Consider the following 26136-nt stretch of genomic DNA (forward strand, 5'->3'; position numbering starts at 1 on the left):
GGCGCACGATGCCGACGACGGACGCGGAGCCGCAGACGACGCCTAGCGACGCGCAAAGGATATTGCTGACGAGAAATCTTTCCGGATCCAGCTTGACACCTGGGGATATTCTAAGGTGAGGAATCTAACTAACTAATTGGATACATCGTTACCGAAGGTAAGTAACTTGTTCTTTACATAGCCTATCCATATCCTTTTTAAAAAGAGGACTAAATGTTGAATGCATCCAATCAGCTGCTAGCACCCTCTAGAACTCTCCTAGCAGAGACAGTTTTCCTCACATTTTCACCACACATCATATGTGAAGGGAGTCTCCCTAAGTTCTACTCAGTTTCTTTCTGGAATTTTCCTGAAGGTTGATCTTTTCAACATGTGAGATAAGAAAGGCCTCTTCTGCCCATGTAAGACCTGTAGCAGGAAATGAGTCCATGTTGATGATCCACATAAAGACGGTATTTACTGCCTCCATCCTTCTCATTAAGTAAGACAATGCAAGATCTGTCGGACCTTTTCTTCAAAACTCTGGGGGACAGAGAGGGAAGGCTGCTTTTGTGGTTCTAGACCACCAAGCAACAGAAGTCTTCTGAAGTGATGGCACATCCAGACCGCACAAAAGAATCAGGTCTCAAGATGATACCCCTGGTGAGGGCAGGAAACACCTCAAACCCTCCCAGGAGAGCAAATGCCCTAGAAAGGAGAAACAGCATAAAGTCTCCTCAGAGCCTACAACATCCGTCCCCCCCACTCCTGTGAGAAAGGAGAAGGAACATCCTAGAGCCTCATCAACAGACTCTACAAGGAAAAAAGACAAAAAATCATCGTTGACAACGACAACTCCTGGACCGTCTACAACAATTACCACAGTCACGTCGTCCTCTCCGTTGACAGAAGGAACGACAACGATGGCCATTTCAGGATCCATACCGTTGACGAGAATATCATCGTCGACATCTATCCCGTTGATGTCCTCCCAGACAAAGACTTCTGAAGAAGGCGCCGTCAACGAGCGTCCTGTTGACGAGCACCCCATCGACGAGCATCCCGTCAACGTGCGTCCCGACAAGCCAACCGACGATGCCATCATCGATGGTGTCGGTAACACCAGCGACAACAACACCGTCGACGACGAATATTCCCTCTTCAGAGTTATTGGTACCTTCAACGCCAACGTCGAGGATAGTCAATATTACTAGAGTAACGAAGACCTTTTCCACCCAGATGTTTCATCCTTCACAAAGATCTCCCCGTTGCCTCCCTCACACTTATTAGACTTACAACAGTCAGAAGAGGATGATGATGGGGTATATGGGGTGGCTCATACCCCGTCAGAGTTGCATGTGAAATGCCAGGACGAGGAGGACGAATATGAGGACGAGCAACAACAGCAATATTACCAGCCATATCTGGTTCCTCCACACCATTTTCAACCTTATGGTTATCCCCCTGAACCTCGTCCTAGGGAAATGGCGCATTTACCACCATCTTTAATCTACAACCTTCAAGCCATGTTGGCAGACTATAGGCAGAGATTTCCTCCCCAGGATGTCCAGAGTGAACCACCACCACATCAGGCACAGCTCCCAGCAACGCCAGCCTTATCCCGACTGGCAACATAGGCGCCTGATGATGAAAACCCCTCTTCTTCAGAGGATGAAAGAGAAGAAGGCGAGATCCTAGAACCACACCCACCGGCGGATCCTGGGGATGACTTTATCATCCCTACACCCTCTCCTCTGGCACATCACCCAGTGGACTCACCTCCAGAAGAAATTGAGGAGTTCCACAACTTGATTTAGAGAGCGTCCAATAGGTTCCATCTCCCCATGGCTGTTAGCATACAGATTGCTTTCTGTATGATTTTAAGGAGAGTCCAGGAAATCTATCCGTACAATTCCTATAATAGATTATATCTGCCAGGAGGGAGTTAAGATAACGAAAATACCGGCCACAATAACACCAGTGCTCCCTCGAATAGACAAGAAGTACAGGGCCCCTGAAGATGCATCTTCGTGCCTAACGGGTCACACTAAGCCGGATTCCGTAATTTCGCAGGCGGCACAGAAGAGATCGAAAAATCCGGCTACTCCAATCTCGACTCCTCCGGACAAGGAGGGATGCAAATTAGACATCATGAGTACGCGTTTTTCAACCATGGCTGCTGTTACCATTTGGGCAGCCAACACTTTGGCTTTTATCAGCCGTTACGACCGAGAGATGTGGTTGGATATGGCAGCTTTATTGGGCCTCATCCCTGAAGACAGGAAACAAGAGGAGAGAAAGATCCTTGTAGAGGGTGAAAGATAGGCTTTGGAGACAATTGACTGTGCTATGGATATAGCTAACACATGTTTCCGACAACTGGCAAACGCAGCAGTGTTGAGACTCCAAGGGTGGTTGAAGGTCACCACTTTCAGGCCGGAAGTTCAAAAAAAATTGTGGACATGGCGCTCGATGGAGATTCTTTATTCGACAAGCATATTGATGATGTGCTGCTCTCCATAAAAATGGACACTGACACTGCAAAATCGTTACCCACCCTCCAATATAGAAAAATTCCCTTCAGGGGAGCGAAAAGATGCGGGTTTCTCGCATACCAAGGAGGTTTTCTGAGGCAACAGTAATACCAGCCCTATCAAGCTCAATCCAGGCAGGTCTATCAATGCTCCACCTACCGCCAATCTGCGACAGCTGGTTTCTCCCGTCAAGGCGCCCCCAAGAGAACACTGTCTGAGGGGCGGGACAATGGAAAGAAAGTAATGAGCAACGCTGGGTACCAGCTTCCCCCCTTCATCCTTCCCGTGGGTGCGAAGATTTGCAATTTTTGCCTGTAATGGGAGAGCATAACACCAGACCAGTGAGTGTTGGATCTAATTGCCTTTGGTCATACTCTGGAGTTCACAAGCAAACCTCCAGCTACTTCACCCAAGGGAGACTTTCCCCCTCGTCTTCACTTATTGCTTAAGGAAGTAAGGATCATGCTCTCAAAAGGTGTAATCGAGGAAGTTCCACCTCTGCAAAGGGGTCAGGCTTCTACTCCTGTTTTTCTTAATAATGAAGAAATCAGTGACATGTAGACCAATACTGGATCTCAGGAGCCTCAACAAGTACTTGAAAAAAACCCCATTCAGAATAGTAACCTTAGCCGAGATCCTCCGGCGCCTCAACAAAGGAGACTTTTTGACCTCACTCGATCTAGAACATGCATACTTCTACATCCTCATCCTTCAGAAACACCAAAAATTCCTCAGGTTAACGGTAGCTGGAACTAACTACCAATTAGAAGGTTTTTCCTTTCGGCCTCAAGTCCGCACCCAGAATATTTACAAAACGCTTCGCACCAGTGGCCGCGACCCAACGTTCTCAAGGTCACCAAGTATTCAAGGTCACCAAGTATTCCCCTACTTGGACAATTGGCTACTGAAGGCACCAACAGCAGATCAAGCTGACAGAACCACGGATGCTTGTCTCCACCTATTCAACAGACTAGGGCTGACGGTGAACATCAAAAAGTCTTCTTTTCTTCCTAGTCAAATAACACCATTTCTGGGAGTAACAGACACAATCCAATGCAAGGCTTTCCTATCGGACGAGCGACAGGCACGTCTACAGCAACTTGATATGACTATCTCAAGAAGAAAGTCAATTTCAGTGAGAGGGTACAAGTCGCTCCTAGGGATGTGTTCATCAGCAATCAACCTTGTACCTTCAGCCAGCCTCAAAATGAAACCTCTGCAGGAATAGCTTCAGAAAACAGTGGCTACAAACGTCAGGATCCTTCGAAGACACCATTCTAATAACCGCGGCAATGCAATGGTGGTATCACAGTCCACATCTTTCTAAGTGCCTCGCTTTCTTACAAGAAATACCAGACTACATACTGACAACGGATGCCTCCATGGACGGCTGGGGAGGTCATTTACAGGATTTCAAAATCCAAGGCAAATGGTCCAATTCTGAAAAGCAATGTCATATCAACAGCTAGGAGGCGACATTCCTCTCTTTAAAGGCCTTTCTACCGAGAATAGCAGGCGCATCCATGCTGGTACGTACGGACAATACGACCAATATGTTCTACATAAACAAACCGGGAGGAACCAAATGTCACACTTTCTCAGGAAGAGCAGGAACTATGGAGCTGGGCAACAGAGCAGGGGATTTCTCCCAGGCCAAGCATGTTCCAGGCCCTCACAACATGCTATCAGATGCTCTCTGCAGAGCTACAGACAATTGCACCGAATGGGAACTCAACGAATTCCAGTTGGATGGAGTATTTGCACTATGGGCAAAGCCAGCGATAGACCTGTTTGAAACACATATCAATGCCAAATGCAGGTCCTATGCCAGCAGGTTTCCCCCTGGGGTCTCAGGGCAATGCCCTTTCCCCCCATCCCATTGATTCCCAGAGTACTGACCAAAATGAAGCTGGAGAGATGTTGACTAATTCTCATTGTGCCCAGGTGAACCAGGCAACATTGGTTCCCGGAACTTCTTCATATTTCAGAAGCCAGACCCATACGTCTGCAGATGTCCCCCACTCTTCTGACCAGGGACTACGGACAGGTGCTCCATCTAAAAGAAGTCTCTACACTTGCATGCCTGGCTCCTGAAATTTAAAAGCATGAATATTTTGCAGGAATGTAAAGACATCCTCTCGAAATCTAGGGTGGAAAGTACCAATAAAACGTACAAGTTGAAATGGAAAAGGTTCTGTGTTTGGTGCCAACGAAATGGCCTGCATCCATTTGATATATCCCCACAACAGATTTTACCATTTCTCCTTTCCTTGGCAAAATCTGGTTTAGCTTTCGCCTCAGGGATGCATCTGGCTTCCATCTCTCGCTATAGAAGAGCTTCCAGCGCCACTTCTCTTTGTGCCTCAAGCCTGATCAAACAATTTATGAAAGGACTGTTCCGTACTTTTCCTCCAGTGTGAGCACCTCTGCCGGAATGGAACCTCAACGTGGTCCTTGCACAACTCATGAACAGACCATTTGAACCATTCATAAAGCTGAATTGAAATTCCTAACATGGAAAGCCGTTCTTCTGCTGGCCCTCACCTCAGCCAGAAGGGTAAGCAAAATCCAAGCGTTCACCATTAGGAAACCTTTTTTAATATTTAAAGAAGACTCTGTGATTCTAAGGACTAATCCTACATTTATTCCTAAAGTACCGTCACAATTCCACCTCAATGAGCCTGTTATACTCCGGGCCATTTTTTCCGCAACCATCAACACCTGCAGAGCAAACATTGCATACGCTGGATGTCAAACATTGCCTTAAGTTCTACCTTCAGAGAACGAAGGACATTCGAAGGACTGATCAATTATTAGTTGCCTATGGCCAAAGCAGAGAAGGGACTGCATTAACAAAGGCCACTATCACAAGATGGATATTGGCTGTGATACAGTTCTGTCTTATCAAAGCTAACAAACCTTTGCAAAGGACAGAAAAGGCTCACTCCACCAGAGCAGTTGCCACGTCAGCTGCCTTCTTCGCGGGAGTGACTCTGGAGAAAAATCTGTTGTGCTGCAACCTGAAGGACCACTCACACCTTCACGTAGCACTACCACCTGGAATCCGCACAGGATGCATATGCAGCAGTGGGCCAGGCGGTGCGTTGCCATCTCTTTCATTAAGGTAAGCCTCGCTCTAATCGTTAGAAAGAGTTTTTTGTTCTCATGGTAATTTCATAGGCTTACATGTTTCTTAATGACATGACACATTACTAGGTAAAGTGTATTACAAGTTAAGCAGTCTTTTTTCCCTTCCTCTCGCTAATGCTCTGTATATGAAAATGTGAGTATGTAAGCAATAACTTAAGTTTTTACTTAAGATTATGTTCTGTGCATTTCTTTTCTTCCGTCCCTTTTTACCCCCCCCACACCTCCCCCACCCCCCCAAAAAAAAAAACAGTAGATACAGGTATAGCCTTTAAAGTGCCTCTGGTATTACCTCAAAAGTTTGGAATTCACTATGTTTTAAAAGTCACCCACCATCCTCAACAGACAAGATAATATTGGATGGGACTGCTTGCCACTCTGATTCAGGCATGTGAATCTACAGAAGATACCCCAACACTGGAAAAGAAAATAAGTTACTTACCTGTAACTACGGTTATCCAATATTGGTATCTTTCATATATTCACATGCACCCACCCTCCTCCCGGTAGAGGCTGTTTCCTTGTTGTTTAATAAGATACTCACTTCTCACTTGTGCTGGGAAAATCTGAGTGAAACTGCCTCTGCTAGGAGAGTTCTAGAGGGTGCTAGCTGCTGATTGACTACATTCAACATTTAGCCCTTTTCTTAAAAGGACATAGGCTATGTAAAACATGGCTAAGGGCCTTTATAGCCTATGGCATTATTTAAATACTGCTTGATTATGTTACCGTGGGACTCCCATCTCGACGACTGGGAATGATTCAGGCATGTTAATCTATGAAAGATACCAATACTGATAACTGTAGTCACAGGTAAGTAACTTATTTTCTTTTTCAAGACGTTCCAGCATTTTAAGTGCAAGGACTTGTTAAGTATTTACCAATACTTGTTCATATGAGAATGGCAAGCATTTTATGATAAGTGATTGAGTAGTAAAGGACACCGTGAACTCATTTTTGATGCACACTTGTGTTCTGTGGCTCAGGTGTGCCGTCTGGAGGACACCTTTGATTGCAGCATAAGTAGTCACCATTGGGTTTGTCTATCTGAAACTCTAGGGGTTTCCCTTGTCAACACACAGCTACAAGAATATAATTAAAGCAAATTTCTCATGTGTTTGAAGAGGCTCAACTAACGGAGAACTGAACACAGTAGCTTAAATAGTAATAAAGCCAATGCATGCGTGCAGGTCTGCCACCCTCAGAGGAAATATTGAATCCTGACTCCGACAGGGAGATTGTAGGCTGGCAAGGACACACTAAAGCAGGTTTGCAGCTGAGAATGCTGGAATGATGGGTGGGGCCGAGCTGCACATTGTCCCAGCTGTCCTGGGCATTGTCTCTGAGAACTGCAGAGTCAGCCACAAAAGAGGCTGCAGTGGAGAATCTGGCACGGCAACACTATCATACTGGGCGCTACAAATAGCAATATTATATTAGTTATGTGGAATATGAAGATCATACAAGGCACCCCCCCAACATTTTTATCTGTGACACTATTGTCTTTAATCCCACTGAGTGCACAAGTGCTAAACTCCGCAGTTAATGGGAGAAGGATGCTCGAATGGCTTAAACACAAGGAGGTAGATATAGTTCTTCTACAGGAGACAGATCCCCTTACCAAATATGTTCCCTGTCTTAGTTCTTATTGGTTTCCATCACAGTACCATGCCACCAATGAAGCTAAGACTTAAGGAGTAGAAATCCTCCATGGAGATCTAGATTTTACCCTAGAATTTAAGTTTGCTGATAAAGAAGGGTGAATGGTGGGAACTAAGGGGGAACTCAGGGCACATTAGGAGAAACCCTTGTATCAATAAGCAGTGTCTGCACCCAGTGATGACAGGGAGCACTTTTATGTAGATTTTTTTCCAAAAATCTCCCACTTTATGACAGATAGTTTGATAATAGGAGAAGATTTTAATCTGGTATTACACGCCGCAGAGGATGGAGCCCCTTTATGGCATTCTTCTGCTTGGACCTGGATCTTAGCCAAAGCATTGAAGATCTATATCTTTTGGATGTTTGGAGAAACCAGAAACAAAACGAGGGAGTTATCCTTAAGTCCACAAGGATGTAGAACAAGTATATGTAGAAAAAGTATAGTAAAGATACAGGAGAGAAAATTGCTTTTTTCTTTTTAAGAAAAAGGTTTTTCTTTTTAAGAAACCCCTCACTCACCAACCTAGTTGGTGACATGCTTCATCATCGGGGCCCACCCAAATGGTCTAATACCATCCGGGTGTGCTTCAACGCCTGATTACAGCGGAGCGAGTTAAGATGTTACGTGATAGTGCACGTGAGTTAGTGATATAAGTGAGGTTTAAAAATACCTCAAGACCCCCTAAGTGATTTAATATGGAGTCAAGAGGTAAGATTAAAAACAATAGTGATGATACCTCTAAAGGTATAATGGCCTTTGGTATCTAGTGTTACTAGTGTTATACTAGTGATGTTAGACAAGGTCTTTCAGGTCAACATGTTTCTGCCATCTGTAGCAATGCTGGGCTTTCGTCAGGACCGAAATTGTTGGAAGGAGGGGTATGCACGCACTAAGGTGCACCCTTCTCTCATCCAAATATGTACCACCCCATATACTCACGGAGTAGTTGAATTAGGGATCTTTTTCATGCGATCTGTGAAAAGAAGAAAGATAAAACTCCTGCATCAAATACCATGTCTTTGCTAATTTAGATATTTGACGGCACTAAATGCCGGCAAACCCACACATACCTATGTGTGATATATCAACAAATAGATGCTGCTAAATGGAGCCTACATGATAAAGCGAGTGCCATGTATTAGCAGTTATTGCACACACAAACATACTGTGTTCCATTCTGATAAATACTAGAATCAGAATGAGTTCCTTCCACATTCGTTGCTGCTTCTTCTAATGCAGAAAAACAGCTCGTGGAAGTTCGAGCTTTCAAGAAAAACGTGACTATTTTAAAAGTGCAACCGATCAGAGGCGATCGAATTGTGAATCTAGGATTAAATTCTAGGAAGTAACCGTGGTAATGTTTCGTAACTCTCATTGTTGTTCCTTACATATTAATGCACAAACTACTGCCCCATGGAGCCTCAGGGAGGGGGCGTCAGGTAATGGTTCAGTGCTGTGGAATAGGCTCACAACTCGAACCACTATCGAGATTTTGTGACTTCTTCTTCAAGGAACTAGTCCGAAATACTAACACATATTTACAGGATACAAAAAGTCTTTTACATATGCTACAAGAAATAACTGTAAACGAATCCACTATACTTGTGAGTTTTGATATTGAAAGCTTATACACATGCATACCACAGAATGAGACATTAGAGGTACTAAGGTCGACCATCAATGAGACAGACTGGAAATACAAAACACCAAAGTCTCTAATTATGGATTGTGCCACACTCGCATTAAAAAAGAACTTTGAGTTTGAGGGTAAACTATACTGGCAAATCAACGGGACTTCAATGGGTAGTACCTTCGCCCCAAGTGTGGCGGGCCTCTATGTATACGATTTCGAGAAAAAATACATACCACATGATGGTAACCCTTACAAACGTTACATAAAGGTCTGGGCACGTTATATTGACGACGTACTGGTAATCTGGCCAGGTCCCATGGAACCCCTTTTGGAATTTTTGTGACTGGTTGAATCAGTGTAATGACAGTTTGAAATTCACGACACTATAGACCAACACTCATTAGTGTTTCTGGACATCGAACTCATGATCAAAGACAAAAAGATTACAACTAAAACCCATTACAAACCTACGGCAAAGAATACCCTTCTCAGATTCGAGAGCTTCCATCCAAGACCATTAAGAGAAAACCTGCCGTATGGTCAGTACCTTAGGATAAGACGCAATTGTAGTGACATTAGCGTGTATAAACAACAAGCAAATGATCTAACTGAAAAACTCACTAATCGAGGTTACCCTAAAAGGATACTGCCAAATTGCCAAAATTGTGCCAGGAATCAACCAAGAGAGGCCCTTTTAGAGACCATACAAAAATACCTGGACAGTGCACTGACTTGTGTAACAATTTACAATCCAAACTCGAATCAAGTAAACAAATGTATCAATAAGCACTGGGCAATCCTAAACACTGGGAATTTAAAATGGGAAAAACCACTCTTTTCTTACAAAAGGGGGAGAAACATAAAAGACACATTGGTAAACACACGCCCTCTAAAATCAATACAGCAGGACAATATTACTGTGTTAAATGCATGGGGGTTACCCCCGGTAATCGGTCATTTCCCTTGTGGTGGTTGCAGCGTCTGTAACCTGACTACGGTCAGCAAAACCCTGTCTCATGAACCCAGTAGGACTTGGACACATACGAACTGTACTAGTACGAATGTTGTCTACATCATCACCTGTCCGTGCGGACTCCGCTACATAGGAATGACTAGCCGCAAAATAAAAACGCGGATATGTGAACACAGGAGCAATATTAGATGCAAAAATAACACCACAAAATTGACAAACCATTACATTACAGCCACACACTCACCAAATGAACTAAAATGGTCTGTAATCGAAATGCTACCAAATGCAGACAACAAAAAACTCTTTGAGAAAGAGCAACGTTGAATTTATAGATTATCCACGAATGTTTCTAGTCTCAATGATAATGTGCCCTGGAGCAGTATACAAAAATAACAATGCACATAGAAAATGACAACAGCCAACGAAGTCAAATTCGTCTACGGAACTACAGTCAGTCCGTTTTCTATTGAATTAGAACTACACAAAGTCCCCGCCCCCATCACGTGCTCCGATACCACGTGATGCAGAAGCAAACAGCAAAAACATGCCGCTTAGAGTGCACCGGCAACATTCGGTCCCGGGAGGCACTCGACGGTAGGTGAGACTGAGGGCGGCCAGGCAACGTGGTGTAAGTAAAATCTTCTCACCGGGTAAGCGATGTCCCTGATAACCTTAATGCCACCGCCTACCGGCACGATAGATTAATTCGCGCATCGCCATACTTTTTCGCTTTTGCCACAGCACTGAACCATTACCTGACGCCCCCTCCCTGAGGCTCCATGGGGCAGTAGTTCGTGCATTAATATGTAAGGAACAACAATGAGAGTTACGAAACATTACCACGGTTACTTCCTAGAATTTAATCCTAGATTCACAATTCGATCGCCTCTGATCGGTTGCACTTTTAAAATAGTCAAGTTTTTCTTGAAAGCTCGAACTTCCACGAGCTATTTTTCTGCATGAGAAGAAGCAGCAACGAATGTGGAAGGAACTCATTCTGATTATAGTATTTATCAGAATGGGACACAGTATGTTTGTGTGTGCAATAACTGCTAATACATGGCACTCGCTTTATCACGTAGGCTCCATTTGGCAGCATCTATTTGTTGATATATCACACATAGGTATGTGTGGGTTTGCCGGCATTTATTGCTGTCAAATATCTAAATTAGCAAAGACATGGTATTTGATGCAGCGGTTTTATCTTTCTTCTTTTCACAGATCGCATGAAAAAGATCCCTAATTCAACTACTCCGTGAGTATACGGGTTGGTACATTTTTGGATGAGAGAAGGGTGCACCTTAGTGCGTGCATACCCCTCCTTCCAACAATTTAGGTCCTGACGAAAGCCCAGCATTGCTACAGATGGCAGAAACATGTTGACCTGAAAGACCTTGTCTAACATCACTAGTATAACACTAGTAACACTAGATACCAAAGGCAATTATACCTTTAGAGGTATCATCACTATTGTTTTTAATCTTACCTCTTGACTCCATATTAAATCACTTAGGGGGTCTTGAGGTATTTTTAAACCTCACTTATATCACTAACTCACGTGCACTAACACGTAACATCTTAACCCGCTCCGCTGTAATCAGGCATTGAAGCACACCCGGATGGTATTAGACCATTTGGGTGGGCCCCGATGATGAAGCATGTCACCAACTAGGTTGGTGAGTGAGGGGTTTCTTAAAAAAAAAAACCTTTTTCTTAAAAAGAAAAAAAACTTTTTCTCTCCTGTATCTTTACTATACTTTTTCTACATATACTTGTTCTACATCCTTGTGGACTTAAGGATAACTCCCTCGTTTTGTTTCTGGATATAATATAGGGGGACTGGGAGCACTCCTACCCTCAATCTCTCTTTTTGTTTATAAATGTTTGGAGAAACCACCATGGGGGAGAAAAATACTTGTATCTACTACTCCAATATCTACAAATCATATTGCGAATTTATATTTTCTTTATCGCTCGAAAAACAATTTACCCAGAATTTTAAATTATAAAATAGAAGCTAAGATGTCTCTCTATGTTGAGATCTCTTCCTCTAAGGTTTTCATAGTTTTACATCTTTTATTTAGGTGCTGGTACACAGTCACTATCGATTTTGGTTTGGCCAGATTTTTACCGTGTGGTTTGAAGTGATGGGTTCGCAGCATGCATTCTCATGAGGTGTACTCCTGTGTTTGCTTGGCGGTTTGAATTTCTGGTTATGGCTTTACCTTTTCAAATTAGATTTGAGAATTTGAGTCTTTTATGAACGCTCTGTCCTGAAGATGGTGTCATGTACTATATTCTGACACTAGAGATGAAATATCTACATCATTCCACTACAAATATTGTATGGAATATAATTGAACCATATTGAATATTAATTACAAAGGACTTTTTCTGGAACTGGTTGAATGGATTATTACGCTGAACATAATCATCACTACATTGCCAGTTGTTTTTGTGGTCCTATGGGTCAGTCAAACTGTGTCTTCTAGATGACACATGGTACATTTTTCATTATGTAAAACCTTTTTACTAGAATGACAAAAAAGCGATATGATTAATTAAATATTGGTGATTATTTATCCTTTGACTACATCCCATTGTTATTTTCAAATGATTGAACAATTATAAATAACAAATTAAATAGTTTATACTAAATATCTTTGCAAATACCTTCATGTGATTTTGTGATTGGATACCTAGGAGACCAATCACTGTAAACAATCATGTTCTCTGATGTTGAATAGTTCCTTCTGAGGTCATTGTGTGTTTATATTGTATGTATACCCAACCGCCTGGGGGAAGGTTGTGTTCCCCAATTATTGTTGCAACAAAAGTATTAAGGCTATGTATGAAACAAAAATTTGATTCAAAATATGCCGTTTCCAACTCAGAAAAAGTGGTGTTATTTCTAAGCCGCTTTGTGGGCTTACCCCGTCTGTACACCTCTCCCTGTCTGCTCCCTTTGTATTTTAAATTTGGGCCGCTTCGGATTCGAACCTCTTAATTCGGTTTTTCCCCATTTACACTTTTCATATTCTTTACCTCTCATGTCACATTCCCAACACAATGCCACTTGCAAAGTGTTTTTCCAGCAATATCTCTTCAGATGAATGGAGCTCCAGAGCATAAAAAGAGAACAGATTTGATCAACATGTTCATTAAAATAGCTGCAAGGATGAACCTTGAACCAGACCATAACCAAGCATGTGCAAGGTAGTCAGAATCTTTTTGTCACACGAGACATGTAAATTGGCAAATGAGGTAGCCCTCTTAGCAAATGATGATAAATATATTCAGAACTAAAATAAACTGAGATCTGTTCAGAACTTTATTCTTGATTTTCAGTAAAACACTTAGATATGATCATCATTTTTTTATTAATAGTACCTTGCACTTAATAAGTATCTGCAGATCTGAGCATAAATTTCTCAGGGATCTAGTTATGCTGTCCAAATATGTTCCCCTCACCCCCCTCGACATGGGCAGATGGTCCATTGGTGATGTAGCAAGGCTCCACCCGCTGCTCTTCTGGGCTCGAATTGGACGAACCCCAGAGCTTTCAATTTATGTAGAACCCTATCTGAGGTCAACAGGAAAATGTTGTTAGCTTTGGGGCTCCAAGCACACTGGGACAAGCAGGACCTGCCGAGGAAAGATGAGCTTAAGCGTCTTTACTGGAAATGGGTGGACCACCAAGAATTTAGCAACCAGTACTTGGGGAGGCTAACTGCAGAATTTTATTTACACAAACAGGATAGATACCTAGAGCCCTTTTTAACTATAATCCAGGTCCCTTGGGATAGGACGTTGTATATCCACTTCAGGTTTGGGACACTACCTGTTTGCACTGCCCATGTTGCAGGGTACTGGTAGAAAGCGCTGCCCACGTTATGTTCGCTTGCGATGCATATTCGATGCCAAGGGCGAAGTGGCTAAAACCAGGTTGCCGACAATTGGGTACACGGGACTATCGTGCTGCCCTGCGCATCCTTAGATCAGACTCTAGACCGCTCTTTGCCTGTAGTGTGGCCAAGTTTTTAAGCCATGCTTGGTCTATAAGACGAAAGATCCAGGCAGGAACACGGTAGTCCCTTGTAGCATGAGATTTGTACATAGCTGTTGGAGGGCTTTTAGGATCCGAAACAACAATTTATCTATACAATCTTTTATGTGCACTTTACTATTTTTAGCCTACCCATAATGCTTGTATGAGGGGTGATTGTTAACCGGGCACATTTGTAGATGCACTGTAATAGTAGCACTTCAACGTTTATGCCACCTTTACTTTAAAATGTATTTTATGTATGTTCTCATCTCCTCATGTTGTATACTTATGATACTGATAGCTTTATTTATTGAGAGGCATATTACACACTGGCTGCAGTAGGGTATTAGGACGGATTGGTTGTATATACTTGTCTACAATATGCCACTGCATCAAATTAACTTTTTTTTAATATATATACCGTTTTTACCTTATTCAAAATGGTGTTTTTATAGCTTTTATGACGTGAGCTGTCGAAATAAAGCTCATACAACAACAACTTTGCTCTGAAAACATAAACAGATTTGAAGATAATTTCACGATAGTGTGACTTGTGTCACATAGTAAAATAAATACCTTGTTTCGCTTGAGGACTATCTGGTTGTTCGGCTGAGTGGGGAGGTGATTCTTTTTCTTCCACTGTGCTCTCAACTGCAGAGACAATAAGAGGTATTCAAGTGACTAAACAGCACGGGCAGTCTATACATGAATGCATTTTCATTCTGGGTGACTCCTCTTTTAGCTAAATGCAGCAGTTTATAGAAACTCATCCTATAACAAATGTAATTTTATGGCTCTTTCTAAACTTGATTGTAAAACGTATAATTTACTTTTCTGTGATGCAGGTTAATTAGAAGTATTTGTTAAACCAGAGGGAAGCCTGCTGTTGCAAGTGATGTGATACATGATGTGGTTATAATCATTTGGTTTGGTTGAAGACATTTGGTGTGATTATATGCATTCTGGTGGTTTGACAAGCATTTGATTATTTTTTAAACTTATTCACATGCTCCTGACCTAACTGTAAGATGGCAGCGGCGTATAAAGTTCTTTACTATGAAATACGTTTCAAAGGTAGATCATTGCCTTAATAGCTTTGCTCTGTTATATGCAGACATCCTGTGACTAATGGATGGTTTTATAAGTATGTTACAATTCTGTATTATAGGATTGTCATTAATCGTCTTAAATGTTAGAATAATTCTCTTCTGAATCCGTGGACCCCAGAGCAGTTTTCATAGATGTAGTGTCCATTGAAATGTCACATGATGCCACTGTCCTTATGATAAGCAACGGGACAAGTTACTTACCTTCGGTAATGCCTTATCTGGTAGAGAAACGATCTAACCACCGATTCCTTACCTTTGAACTTTCAGGCATCAGGTTGGATCCAAAAGATTTTTTAATACAGTACCCCTGTACGCCGATAGGTGGCATCGGTTGACTCCGCGTGACGTCATAGGCGTCAGGTTCATCGCCGTCATGTCGTCTATATAGGTGCCACCCCGGCGCGCTGAAGCGAGTACTTTTTGCGACTTTCTACGCCAGAAGTGCAGAGCCATGTAGTGACTGACCTTGATGTGTCAAAAAAACAACTAGGGCCTTGAAGAGGAAACAACTCTTGACACTAAAACTAATTTCACAGTGTGGGGAGGATGGCTGGGTTGATAAGGAATCTGCGGCTAGATCATGTCTCTACCAGATAAGGCATTACCGAAGGTAAGTAACTTGTCCATCTAATAGAGACATCTAGCCGCAGATTCCTTTCCTTTGAACAGATACCTAAGCAATACTATCCCTGGAGGTGGAACTGCGGAAAGGTTTCAGACTATCCTGCGAACCTGAGAATCCAGGCAGTAGTGTCTGGCGAACGTGTGCAGAGATGCCCACGTGGCCGCTTGACAGATGTCACGAACCAGGACACCAAGCTGGAGGGCTGTGTTGGTTGCCTTCGCCCCGGTTGAATGGGCCCTAAGGCCTTCAGGAGGTTCTTTCTTCGCCAAGTCGTAACATATTTGTATGCAGAGGATGACCGAGCCTAAAATTGTCCACTTCTGAACAAGCTCGCCCCTTCTTTGCTCCAACGTACCCTACAAAGAGTTGGTCATCCACCTGGAACTCTTTTGTGCGTTCAAGGTAGAACGATAACGCTCTTTTTTGGGTCCAGACAGTGGAGACGCTCCTCTTCCTTGGGAGGGTGTGGAGGTGCATGGAAGGTAGGCAAGGTAACGGACTGTCCCAGATGGAAAGGAGTTACCACCTTAGGCTGAAAAGATGCCCTTGTGCGGAGCACTACTTTTGTCCGGCAAGACAGTCAGGTAAGGAGGCTGAGATGACAGTGCCTGCAGTTCGCTCACCGTCCTGGCAAACGTTTTTGCCACTGAAAAGGCTGTTTAGATAGTGAGCAGCCGGAGGGGACAATTGTGCAGAGGTTCAAACATTGCACACATCAAAAAAATAAGAACCAATTTAAGGTCCCACTGAGGCATAATAAAAGGAGAGGGGGGAACAGATGAGTAAGCCCCTTTAAAAATCTCTGCACAAGAGGTGATTTAAAATGTGATGGCTCATGTGGCAGCCAAAGAAAAGCAGACAGGGCTGAAAGGTAGCCTTTTAGAGTGCCCAGAGCAGAGCCCTGTTGGGCCAAGGAGAGAATAAAAAGAAGAACATTTGATAGAGAGGCAGACAAAGGGTCAACAGACTGTTCTGTACAGTATTTACAAAACGTATACCAACTTCGTGGAGGCTGCCAGAATAACCTCACAGACTTTGTCAGGTAGGTTAAAAGCTGTCAACTGTCAGTGCTCAATCTCCACGCAAGGAGGCGGGGAGTGGAGAGGTTCGGGTGGAGGACCCTCCCCTGCTTCTGCGACAGAAGATCCTCCCGAAGAGGCAGCCTGATCAGAAGCTTGCAATACCAGGCACTCCGTGCGCAGTCCGGATGACTTGGGCTCTGTCGTTCCTGATCTTCTTGAGCACTGTGGGCAGAGTGTTATGGGCGGAGATCCATATAGGAGGCCTGTGCTCCATTGGAGAAGAATAGCGTAGCTTAGCGAGAACCGCCTTGGAAACTCCAAGAAGCAAATCTGCTGACATTGCAGGTTCTCTTTAGAGGCGAACATATCTAACCAAGGCTCTCCCTACTGTTAAAAAAGACCTTGCACCATCGCCAGACGGAGACGCAACTCGTGATCCCCAAGGCACCGACGGCTAAGTTCCTCTGCTCTGGCGTTCAGAGAACCGGACAGCTGTTGAACCACCAGGGAAATTCCCTGTTGTTCCAGCCAAGCCCAGAGATGCAGAGCCTCTTGACAAAGAGTCCACAACCCCACTCCGTCCTGCTTGTTGCAGTACCACATGACAGTAGTGTTGTCTGTGAACGCCTGAACTAGCCTTTCTTTGAGGAATGGTAAAAAGGCTATCGTCCTAAAATAGCCGGGGGGGGGGGGTCACGACAGGGGGGGCTTATATCCATTGCTGAATTTTTAATTTGTAATTGTTTTGCTCCCATGGCTGATTTACAAAACGAATATCCGTTACGTCCGCCACGACCCTTCTGGTCACAGGCATATATAGTGTTTGTTGGTTGTCCAACAACACGTGATAGTCCGAGACAACAACTGAGCAGTAGCTTATAATTCGTTTTTTATTGTGTACTGACCATGATCAGTTCATTTGGTAAAATCTAATGAATGAAAAATGGGTATAAGGGAAAAGAAACCTATGTATTTTTGAATTGTGCACAAGATTTTGAGCTTTGGATTAGTGGATATTGTATACCTCTAAATTTGTTTGGGTGTTAATTCATTCTGTTTTAGGATTCAGATGGCAAACATGTTCTTTATTACATACTGGCTTACATTTGGGAGGCAAACATCGAGAGAAATCTAATTGGTAATAACAAATGTTCTACTATTCTGTGTTCCCACACTGGTAAAAATGGACCCCTCTGTGTAGCTTGGCCTAGCCCCTGTGACACCAAAAACTCCGAAATGCAATGTGGAGGCATCAAATTTCAGGCATGAAAAACAACCCTTTTTGGCAATGTGGTAGCTGTATATTTTGTGCCTAGGCTCAGCTACCGTCAATCAATGTCAATACGGGGCATATTTACAACAGACGGCGATAAATATCGCAAAGCGCGCTTACTGCTTTTATATTTATCGTCGTCTATCGCTGGAATTTATCGCCATACTTGCGATGTATTTACAACGCATAGCGCAATGGTGATATAAATTCCAGCGATAGCGGGGTAATCGCCGTTTTGCAGGGAACATCGCTGGTTTTATGGCGATGTTCCCTGCAAAACAGCGATATGCTCGTTGATACGTCCATGTGGTCGTAACACAAGAATCCACCCCCCATGTTAGGTATGGGTTAGTCATGATTTTAGCAGACGTTAGTTTTTGGCGAAAACAGTGGTTTTCGCCCAAAACTAACGTATGCTAAAATGCGTGGGCCACCTTGTAAATATCGCGATGTGCACATCAGCGATATTTACAAGGTTGTACTGCCCAGTGACGCCCACTTTGCATCTCATTAGAAATGCAAAGGGAGGCGTCGGAAAAAAGGGTAATAACATGCGCTAATGCATGTTAGCACCCTCTTGTAAATAGGGCGATATTTTTATCTCTGCTTTTTTGGCTTTAAAAGCCAAAAAAGCGGAGATATGGCCCTTGTAAATATGCCCCTACAGTCTTTGCATAGCCCATGGTTTCTTCTATTCCTGTCATGGGGGCTAGGTCCAGCCAACCAAGTGGGGTAGCATTTTTATCTGAAGAAATGTTGGAACGCAGGGTGGTACGAATTTTGTGGATCCTCGCAGGTTCCAGAACTTTCTGACACAGAGATGTGAGGGAAATGTGTGATTTTAGCCAAAGTTCTAAGTTTACATGGTATTCAGTATAAAAAAGCATAGTGGGATCTATGGAAGTCACGCCACTCTGGACTCCCCTGGGCGTCTAGATTTCAGTAATGTCTAGGTTTAGTAAGTCCCCCTTGTTTCCAGCGCCCAAGACAGAATAGTGCAGCCAGCCAACAGAGGAATTTGAATTTACTACCACTCTGTTGGCCGCATAAGAACCGTTTTGACATTGAGAGTGGTAGATAAGCCCAGATATGTCCACACCCCATTTATTGTTCCTAAAATAAATAATATATTTGGTGTTTAGTGGGGTTTCTGCTCACCTGGGGGCAGATTTGTGGTAGATGCCCCCAGGAAGCAGAAAGACTGTTGACCACGTTCTGAGATAATGGCATTGCAAAATGTCTGGGTGGGCCACCGACCCTTCTTTTTGCTTCTGGCTTGTTTAATCCCTGGTGTATAGTGAGTCTTTTGCCACCTCTGGGGCAGATTGGCCCTAAACTTTCCCTTATCCACCCCCTGGGGGCAGGAATACTGCTGAGTCCAGGGGGTAGGGTTGAGCATAGGCCCAGGAAGGCCGGTACTGCTCTCCCAAAAACAGTAAACACAATAATTCCCTAGTGGTTTACTTTGTTAGGTCTCACCTAGCATTGCAGCGCATGCGCTACTCGCTTGGCGAGACATATAGTTAGACAGGAGATTTGAGAAGGGGGCTCAAAGCCCCGCATCTCATTTTCATTGGCTGCTGTCACCGTTTATGCTAAACGGTGGCCTTCCATTGGAAATGGGGTTTTGTAGCCGCTGCCCATTCTCCTTTTCAGACGGCCCATCCGGACAGGCTCGTCTGCTTTGCGGCTGTCGCGAAGCAATTTCTTATCTTTGTCGGGCCATCTGGTTATAATTAGCAGTCTCTGGTTACTTGTTTTCGTTCCGAGTCTGCTTGCGCAAGGGCCATCTGTTTTTTGGGGTCCATCCCTGTAATGCCGTTGCCTTTTTTTTCCTGCTGAAAGTAAAAACTTGGGAGATAATTCGTTGACATGGAATGAAACTGTTGTTCTAAAGCGTTTTTGCACAGCGTAGATTTCGCTCCATCCTGTGTGGTGCAGTAAAGCCCAAATGCACTCTGTGAATTCGGTTTCACACCAAATCGTTAAAGTAAGATCCTGGTTATACCATGACATGTTTTACTATTTTTATCACTAATTATATGCATTTTCTAAGTATGTCTGAATAAAAAACACGATAACGTAATTGAGGAAGTGATGCGCCGCTGTACGCGTCTGCACAAAAAAGATAGATTAGTAGCTGCTGCCATCTACCGGGAATTTGAAGAGTTGTTTTGCTAACTGGGCTGCAAGGCTTTTGAAATACTGATTTTAATACTCCGTGGGAATTTCAGTGTAATCTTGCTTTTCTGTGCTTGCTTTTTGAACTCTTCACTTCATAGTATGTCGGTGTATGTTTTCTCTGTGGGTTTTTTCCTCAAATATGTGAATTGTTATATAGTTCCTAAAATAAGCTGAATTGTGACTAGTGATAACTACGCGTTGATAACAGGTCGGAGACTGAATACTGGTCCTCTGTGTTGTATTAGTGAAGGGTTAGTCGCCAAGTAGGTGTTGTGGTCGTGCTCTTATTTCGTTAGTGAGGGTCTTGCCATGTGTATGATTCCCTTCGGGGCTTGAAACCCGCATTCAAGGCTTCCGCAGCAGCAGAGCTGCCGACCTTGGAGCTGGGGAACCAGGTTCGAGTCTCAGCTCAACATCCCTTAATTTTCCCGTGCCTACCAAAAAATGAATGTATCCTCGAGTATTGTAATTGGTGCTCATGTGAAGCGCTCCAATACCAAGGAAAAAAGCCGACATATCTCTAGGGAGACCTGGGAGGGCCTTTTAGCATGGTCTTTAGACTGTCTCCATCCATGTCTATATACCTCCGCTCGACCCTGCCAGAAGTTCCAGAATCAGAAGTGGTTGCAATGCGCGTGTGACCTGAATCACAACAGAAGCCTAGCAAGATGGTCCGGCAGCTGTTCACTGCACAAGCAGGCAGAGTCCCTTTGTAACAGGGTCCAGTGTGGGAGCTGTAATATTGATGTAACTCTCTCTGTTCGTACACATTACCACTGCCTAATGGATGTCCAGATATGAATCATTCTGGGTGACGGGAATACATGGTCTCTCGCCATTGAAGGTATATTATACGTCGGCTCATTTTATAAGGGCCTCTTAGCTTCTCGAGGGAGAGACTCCAGAATGTACACAATGGGGCGATGGAGGGACAGAGCCATCTTCAGACATAGACGGAGGAATCGCATCACCCTGCCTTTTCTCAGCTTGCTTGTTGGAATGTGCAGTACACTTACGATATTTACCTTAGTTTATATAGCTGTTTAAGTTAGACACATCCTCTCATCTGGAAGCTCTTCTGAACTACGACCAGGAGATGGTTCTTCACCTGTCTATGAGCAGAACTTTTAGAATTGAATTGCTGGAGTACAACCTTTGTTGAAAGATCTTCTGAAGAGGGTGTTTGGGTTTCACCAACACTTTTGTCTTCTACGCGGCCACCACTGACCAGCTGTTGAGTGGCAGCACATCTGGGCTAGAGATCTGCCTTCTCCATAGGGTCCCTTGGGCGCTTGTGGCATGAAGCCTACCCACCTTTTTTACTGTTCACAGTATTTTATTAAGTGCATAAACATATCGTTATATGACATGCTATACCAGTAAGTGACATGTTGAAATACAATCATTACAAGTAGATGGTAAACAATTCGTATAAGTGTTACAAAATATTCTTCTCACAAAACCATAATGATAACCTCTCCTTCTTCTGCTTCCACCTAACTACATACGATGGCAGACTTAATTCTTCTATACCTATGTATTTTGATTTATCATTATGGTTTTGTGAGAAGAATTTTTTGTCTGCCAACCTTTTTCTTTTTAATGTAATACGAGAAACTACGTAATGACCTCGAGGAACGCCTGCTTACTGGCCTGCCTTGTCACAATAATATTTTACTGAATTTGTGTGCCACATATTGGCCCCTAGTGTGGAGCAGATTTTTTTTCCAATTCTGGTGACCAACCATAAGACCATCTATGGCAACCCCCCGATTTAAAAAGTCTAAGTATAGCTGGCACAGTCCTGTATGGATGCATTGCTGCGCCCAGCTTGGCTTTTTCCACGTGTGGAAGACTAACATTCTAATTTTTGTTAACTGCCTTCCTTTGTTGCAGATGCTAAAGTTTGAAATTATTTATGTACGTTTTTCTGGGCCCAAGCCCTAAAATCCTTTGCTGAATGAAAGCAACACCTTTACAAATATTAAAAGTTCTATTCAGATCTCATCATTGTACAGATGATTTTCACAGTGCAAAAGGAACATCTTTGTGTTTCGTTCTACCCAAAAGGTCAGTTGCATTTACAATGATTACAACAGCCATACTTGGAATGGTTGGAGCGTAATGCAGCTCTGGTTTAAATACCTCAATCTAAAATGAGATGCGTTGCTGTACATTGACTCTGAAGCCCCATGAGCAAACATCTACTTTTTTTGGGATAATTATCTTTGACTCCATTAAGCTTCAAAACAGTGTGAGAGATACAGTGCTGATATAAAAATAGCCTTGAAATTGTTTTTTCTGTGTGGGAGTAATTACGCATGTATCAGGTAACAGTCGCTACTGCCCTTCAGGCACAAGCTATAGTGGTTACGTTATGCCTGGTTCACTAACTCGTTTTAGGGATAATATTGTCTGCCTCAGCGGTTCACTGCTGTAGCCCAGGACGGGTCACAAAAGCTAAACAAAACTTTGGCCTATTGGTATCGTAAATGACAATGCCATTTATTATTTCAGGCTTTTTAAACACAAAAATAAAAGGCATTGTCATTCGCTTAGACTCATCTTAAAGCTAGAGACCGACCCTCGCTGTAACCACGCTTCCAACTGCCCCTCCCCCCAAGCACGGCTGACCAAATTTGGCGCACATATTTCAAATACTAATTCATGGCTTTGGGTGTTGTGCAATCCTGCAAAATACAATGAAGGCGCTTTAATGCTCGCGCCTGGCAAAGCGATTTACTGCTGCAGAGGGCTCAGGGCATTGGAAAAGTCCCTGGCAGCGTGCTCCCTTCCTCCCTCTGAGGAGAGCGCTCCTGACACGCACTTCCGAAGAGTGGCGTACTGTTCACACTCTCTCTCAATCTACAAACTCTTCACTGTTGACTGAATAAAAAATATGGCAGGCGGTATCTATCAGACAGATAAATAGGCCCTCGCAGCTGCACATCATATTTGGGCAATTTGGAAATTAGCCGACAGCTTGTACTTTTACTGTAAATGCATCTATGGTACTTTTACTGTGTTATTATTGCAGTCTGACTTGCCATCAAGAATCCAATTTCTACAACTCCAACGCAGTCAACCACCGTGCTATGCAATGCTATAGGTGTTGCTTTTGGTATTGTAAATAACAATCCCTTTTAATTTTTTAAAGGCATTGCCATTTACAATGTCAATAGCTCAAAATAATGTAATTGCAAGACCTATTGCATTGTAAATGCTTGTTTTCTGTTCCCTTTGTGCGGAGAGTATACGCCCTGTATCAACCCTTTCGGGGGCAGAAAGACTGCTGTGCCCGGGGTGTAAGAGGAGCACATGCCCACGCCCAGGAGGTCAGTCTCATCCCACGCCCAAACAGTATTCTAGGTGAAATGGATCCATGCTTGGGGATCCCCAAGCAAAGAAGGGATAGCGTTTGTAACGGTTCACTGTCTCCTTCCCAACGCTGCTTCTCCAGAGTTGATTGGAGATAGGGGACGGAGTTACATCATCGGCACCAATCAAAAGTAAAAACTGACCGCACCATTAGCATGATTTGTGATCAGTTTTGTTTTGCTGTGAAGTTAATGTGCAGTGGCACTGTTCATCACAGCAAACAAAAAAAAAACTTCGGACATGAGGGAAGCTCTTTCCTCGCTTCCCAACTTTGATCTGAGAAAAAATGTTTCAGGTGTTTTTACCAGAAAACATTTTCGTTTCCAGTATAGTGGATGAACCACTGAAGTTTACTGCACTATGAAGGTAGTGCAGTGGACATCAACGGGTCATCCACCACACAAAGTGGGTTAGTACTGCTTTTGCTCTTTTGGAATTCAGAGATCAGTACTTGTGTTTTATGTATTTTAATGATTAGTTTGTACTTATTGTCACATTTTAAAAAGATATGTTTAAACATTGCTAAACAGACACAAAATGCCAGCCTGCATAATTCTGAACCAACTTCAGTGTGCGGCAAAATTCAAACACATTTTACTCAACCACCCCAGTAACATACAATAACAAACCTGATTGTGAAATAAACTTTGTTGCAAAAGCTAAAATTCATAAGGCATGCCTTAAAAGTTAGAAGAGGAAGAGGAGTTGTGAAATCTTATGAAGTAGTATAGGACTTACGAACAGAGCATTGAGACATAGGAAGCTGTTCTATCTTTGTGTTGTTTCTGCAGGCAGCTACCTCCATCTGACATTGGTTTTGATAAACTGTCCTGTCAGAACCACACACAGGGTCACCATCATAACCACAGTCACGGTAGCACATGCATTGTTCAAAGTGCTCCTCCTCCAGACATCCAAATACTTTGTTGCATGTTCCACTGTGAATGAAACCTAGAACAGAGCACATTTTGAACATTAAAAATACATAAAAACAAACTAAAGGTTTTAGAATTTTTCTGATAACAAAACAACACAAAATCTATGTAATTCTTTATGTACTTTAAAGCGCATTAAGTTAATCCGAGGGTTAAGCGAGTACATGAGATCAAACTAAACCCATGTATTTCTTAAAAATTTGCTCATTAGTTTCCATAAGAATTGTTTAATTGAATAAAAATGACAAACATTTGACATTTTTGAAGTATTAAAATGTAGTTGAGGATATATGGTGCATTTAATTCTCCTCCCTATCAAATCCTTTCCCACCACATCTGAGACATAAAACTTATTTCCTTAAAGTCAGGAAATCCCCCTGCTCGTGTTTCATCCATGTGCCAAGAAAAGGGGCAGCCCATTAAGCCTGGAACCAGGGCAAGGCAATGTTTAAAGGAAAAAGAATGGTCCCTATGAGGGAAGTGTGAGCCTCAACTTCCATGGCAACCATACAGAAACCATCACTAGATTGGTTTGAACAGGAATCAAATCAAAATTGGTTCAGCTCATTTAAAACAATAAGGTTAAAGATACCTTTTCTTTAAAGCAACATATTGTTTAGAAACGAGGAGCTCCAAAGAATACTAAAAGTGAAAAGAGTGAATTTAAAGTGATTACGTGCTATACAGAAAGCATATATACAAGTGACTGATATGGATACAATTGTTGTTACACACCACTCTATGTCAAAGTGTTATATTCCGAATCAAATTAAAAGACAGTCCACTAATATCTTTGTCGATGTTTTGACCCCATAAATGTTTCTTATATAAGGGTCATCATGAGGATGGAACAGGATTTAATGGAAGCACAAAACAATTGTGGCAATGACTAGCCCAAATGAATCATGTAGCGATATGGGTAATCACTCATAACCGCCGCGCGTGCCAATTTAACTTTATGCTGATTCTAGGGTATAATCGATGGGAACAGCCTATAAACCATCTGGAGATCAGCATGCCCGTGAAAGATTTGGTGGGTGAGAATACGTCTAATCACACAGACAAAGTAAGTTAACAAACTCCCCAGGGGATAAGGAAAATAAATCTCTATTGATTAACAAAAAGCCACCGTCATACAATTGGTGTAGTGTCCTAGGCACCTTGCCCAGCCCTTTCCAATACTGGCTGTGGCTTAAAGTCAGGAAAAACTACAGCTTGCATTTTCATTTAGGTCGTTGGCTAACCCTTTCTTCACACCATAGTGACTGGGCAGCCGCTTGGCTTATCCTGCAATTGTCTTGTTTCTACACTTAGCCACTCAGATGCCTTGGGCCAGTTGGTTGCCTCATCTAAACGAAACTATGTGCAGGGTTCGGACTGGGACAGAAAATAGGCCAGGGCACCAAAATAAAAGAGGCCCAATTATTAAATTAGATAGCTAAAAAAGTGGTCCATGTTTGCAATGTGGCACAGTTTTGACCTTGTAAAGACACTGTATAAGTGTTCTGCACAGTATGGAAGATTGCACTGATTTGAGCTTGCTGCAGGCAATGTTTGTTTCAATATCAGGGAAAACATCAGTAAAAACAGCCGACCAGACCATAAAACCTGCCCACAAATAGCCCAAAAAAGT

The 26136-nt window shown here is 42.9% G+C and overlaps 1 protein-coding gene across 2 annotated transcripts in view; it reads right to left on the minus strand.

Annotated features, from left to right (window-relative positions):
* The window catches only part of CPAMD8 (C3 and PZP like alpha-2-macroglobulin domain containing 8), a 1045838-nt gene that overhangs the window by 99491 nt on the left and 920211 nt on the right, over nucleotides 1-26136 (minus strand). For both annotated transcript variants that reach the window (XM_085640012.1, XM_085640011.1), the window contains exons 40-41: nucleotides 24307-24519; nucleotides 14554-14628 (exon numbers count right to left, since the gene is read on the minus strand). In XM_085640012.1, the coding sequence (XP_085496138.1) occupies nucleotides 14554-14628; nucleotides 24307-24519 (288 nt within the window). The remainder of the gene's footprint in view (nucleotides 1-14553; nucleotides 14629-24306; nucleotides 24520-26136) is intronic.

The sequence above is a fragment of the Triturus cristatus genome, chromosome 12 (assembly GCF_964204655.1).
Source record: "Triturus cristatus chromosome 12, aTriCri1.1, whole genome shotgun sequence".
In the NCBI taxonomy this organism is placed as follows: Eukaryota; Metazoa; Chordata; class Amphibia; order Caudata; family Salamandridae; genus Triturus; species Triturus cristatus.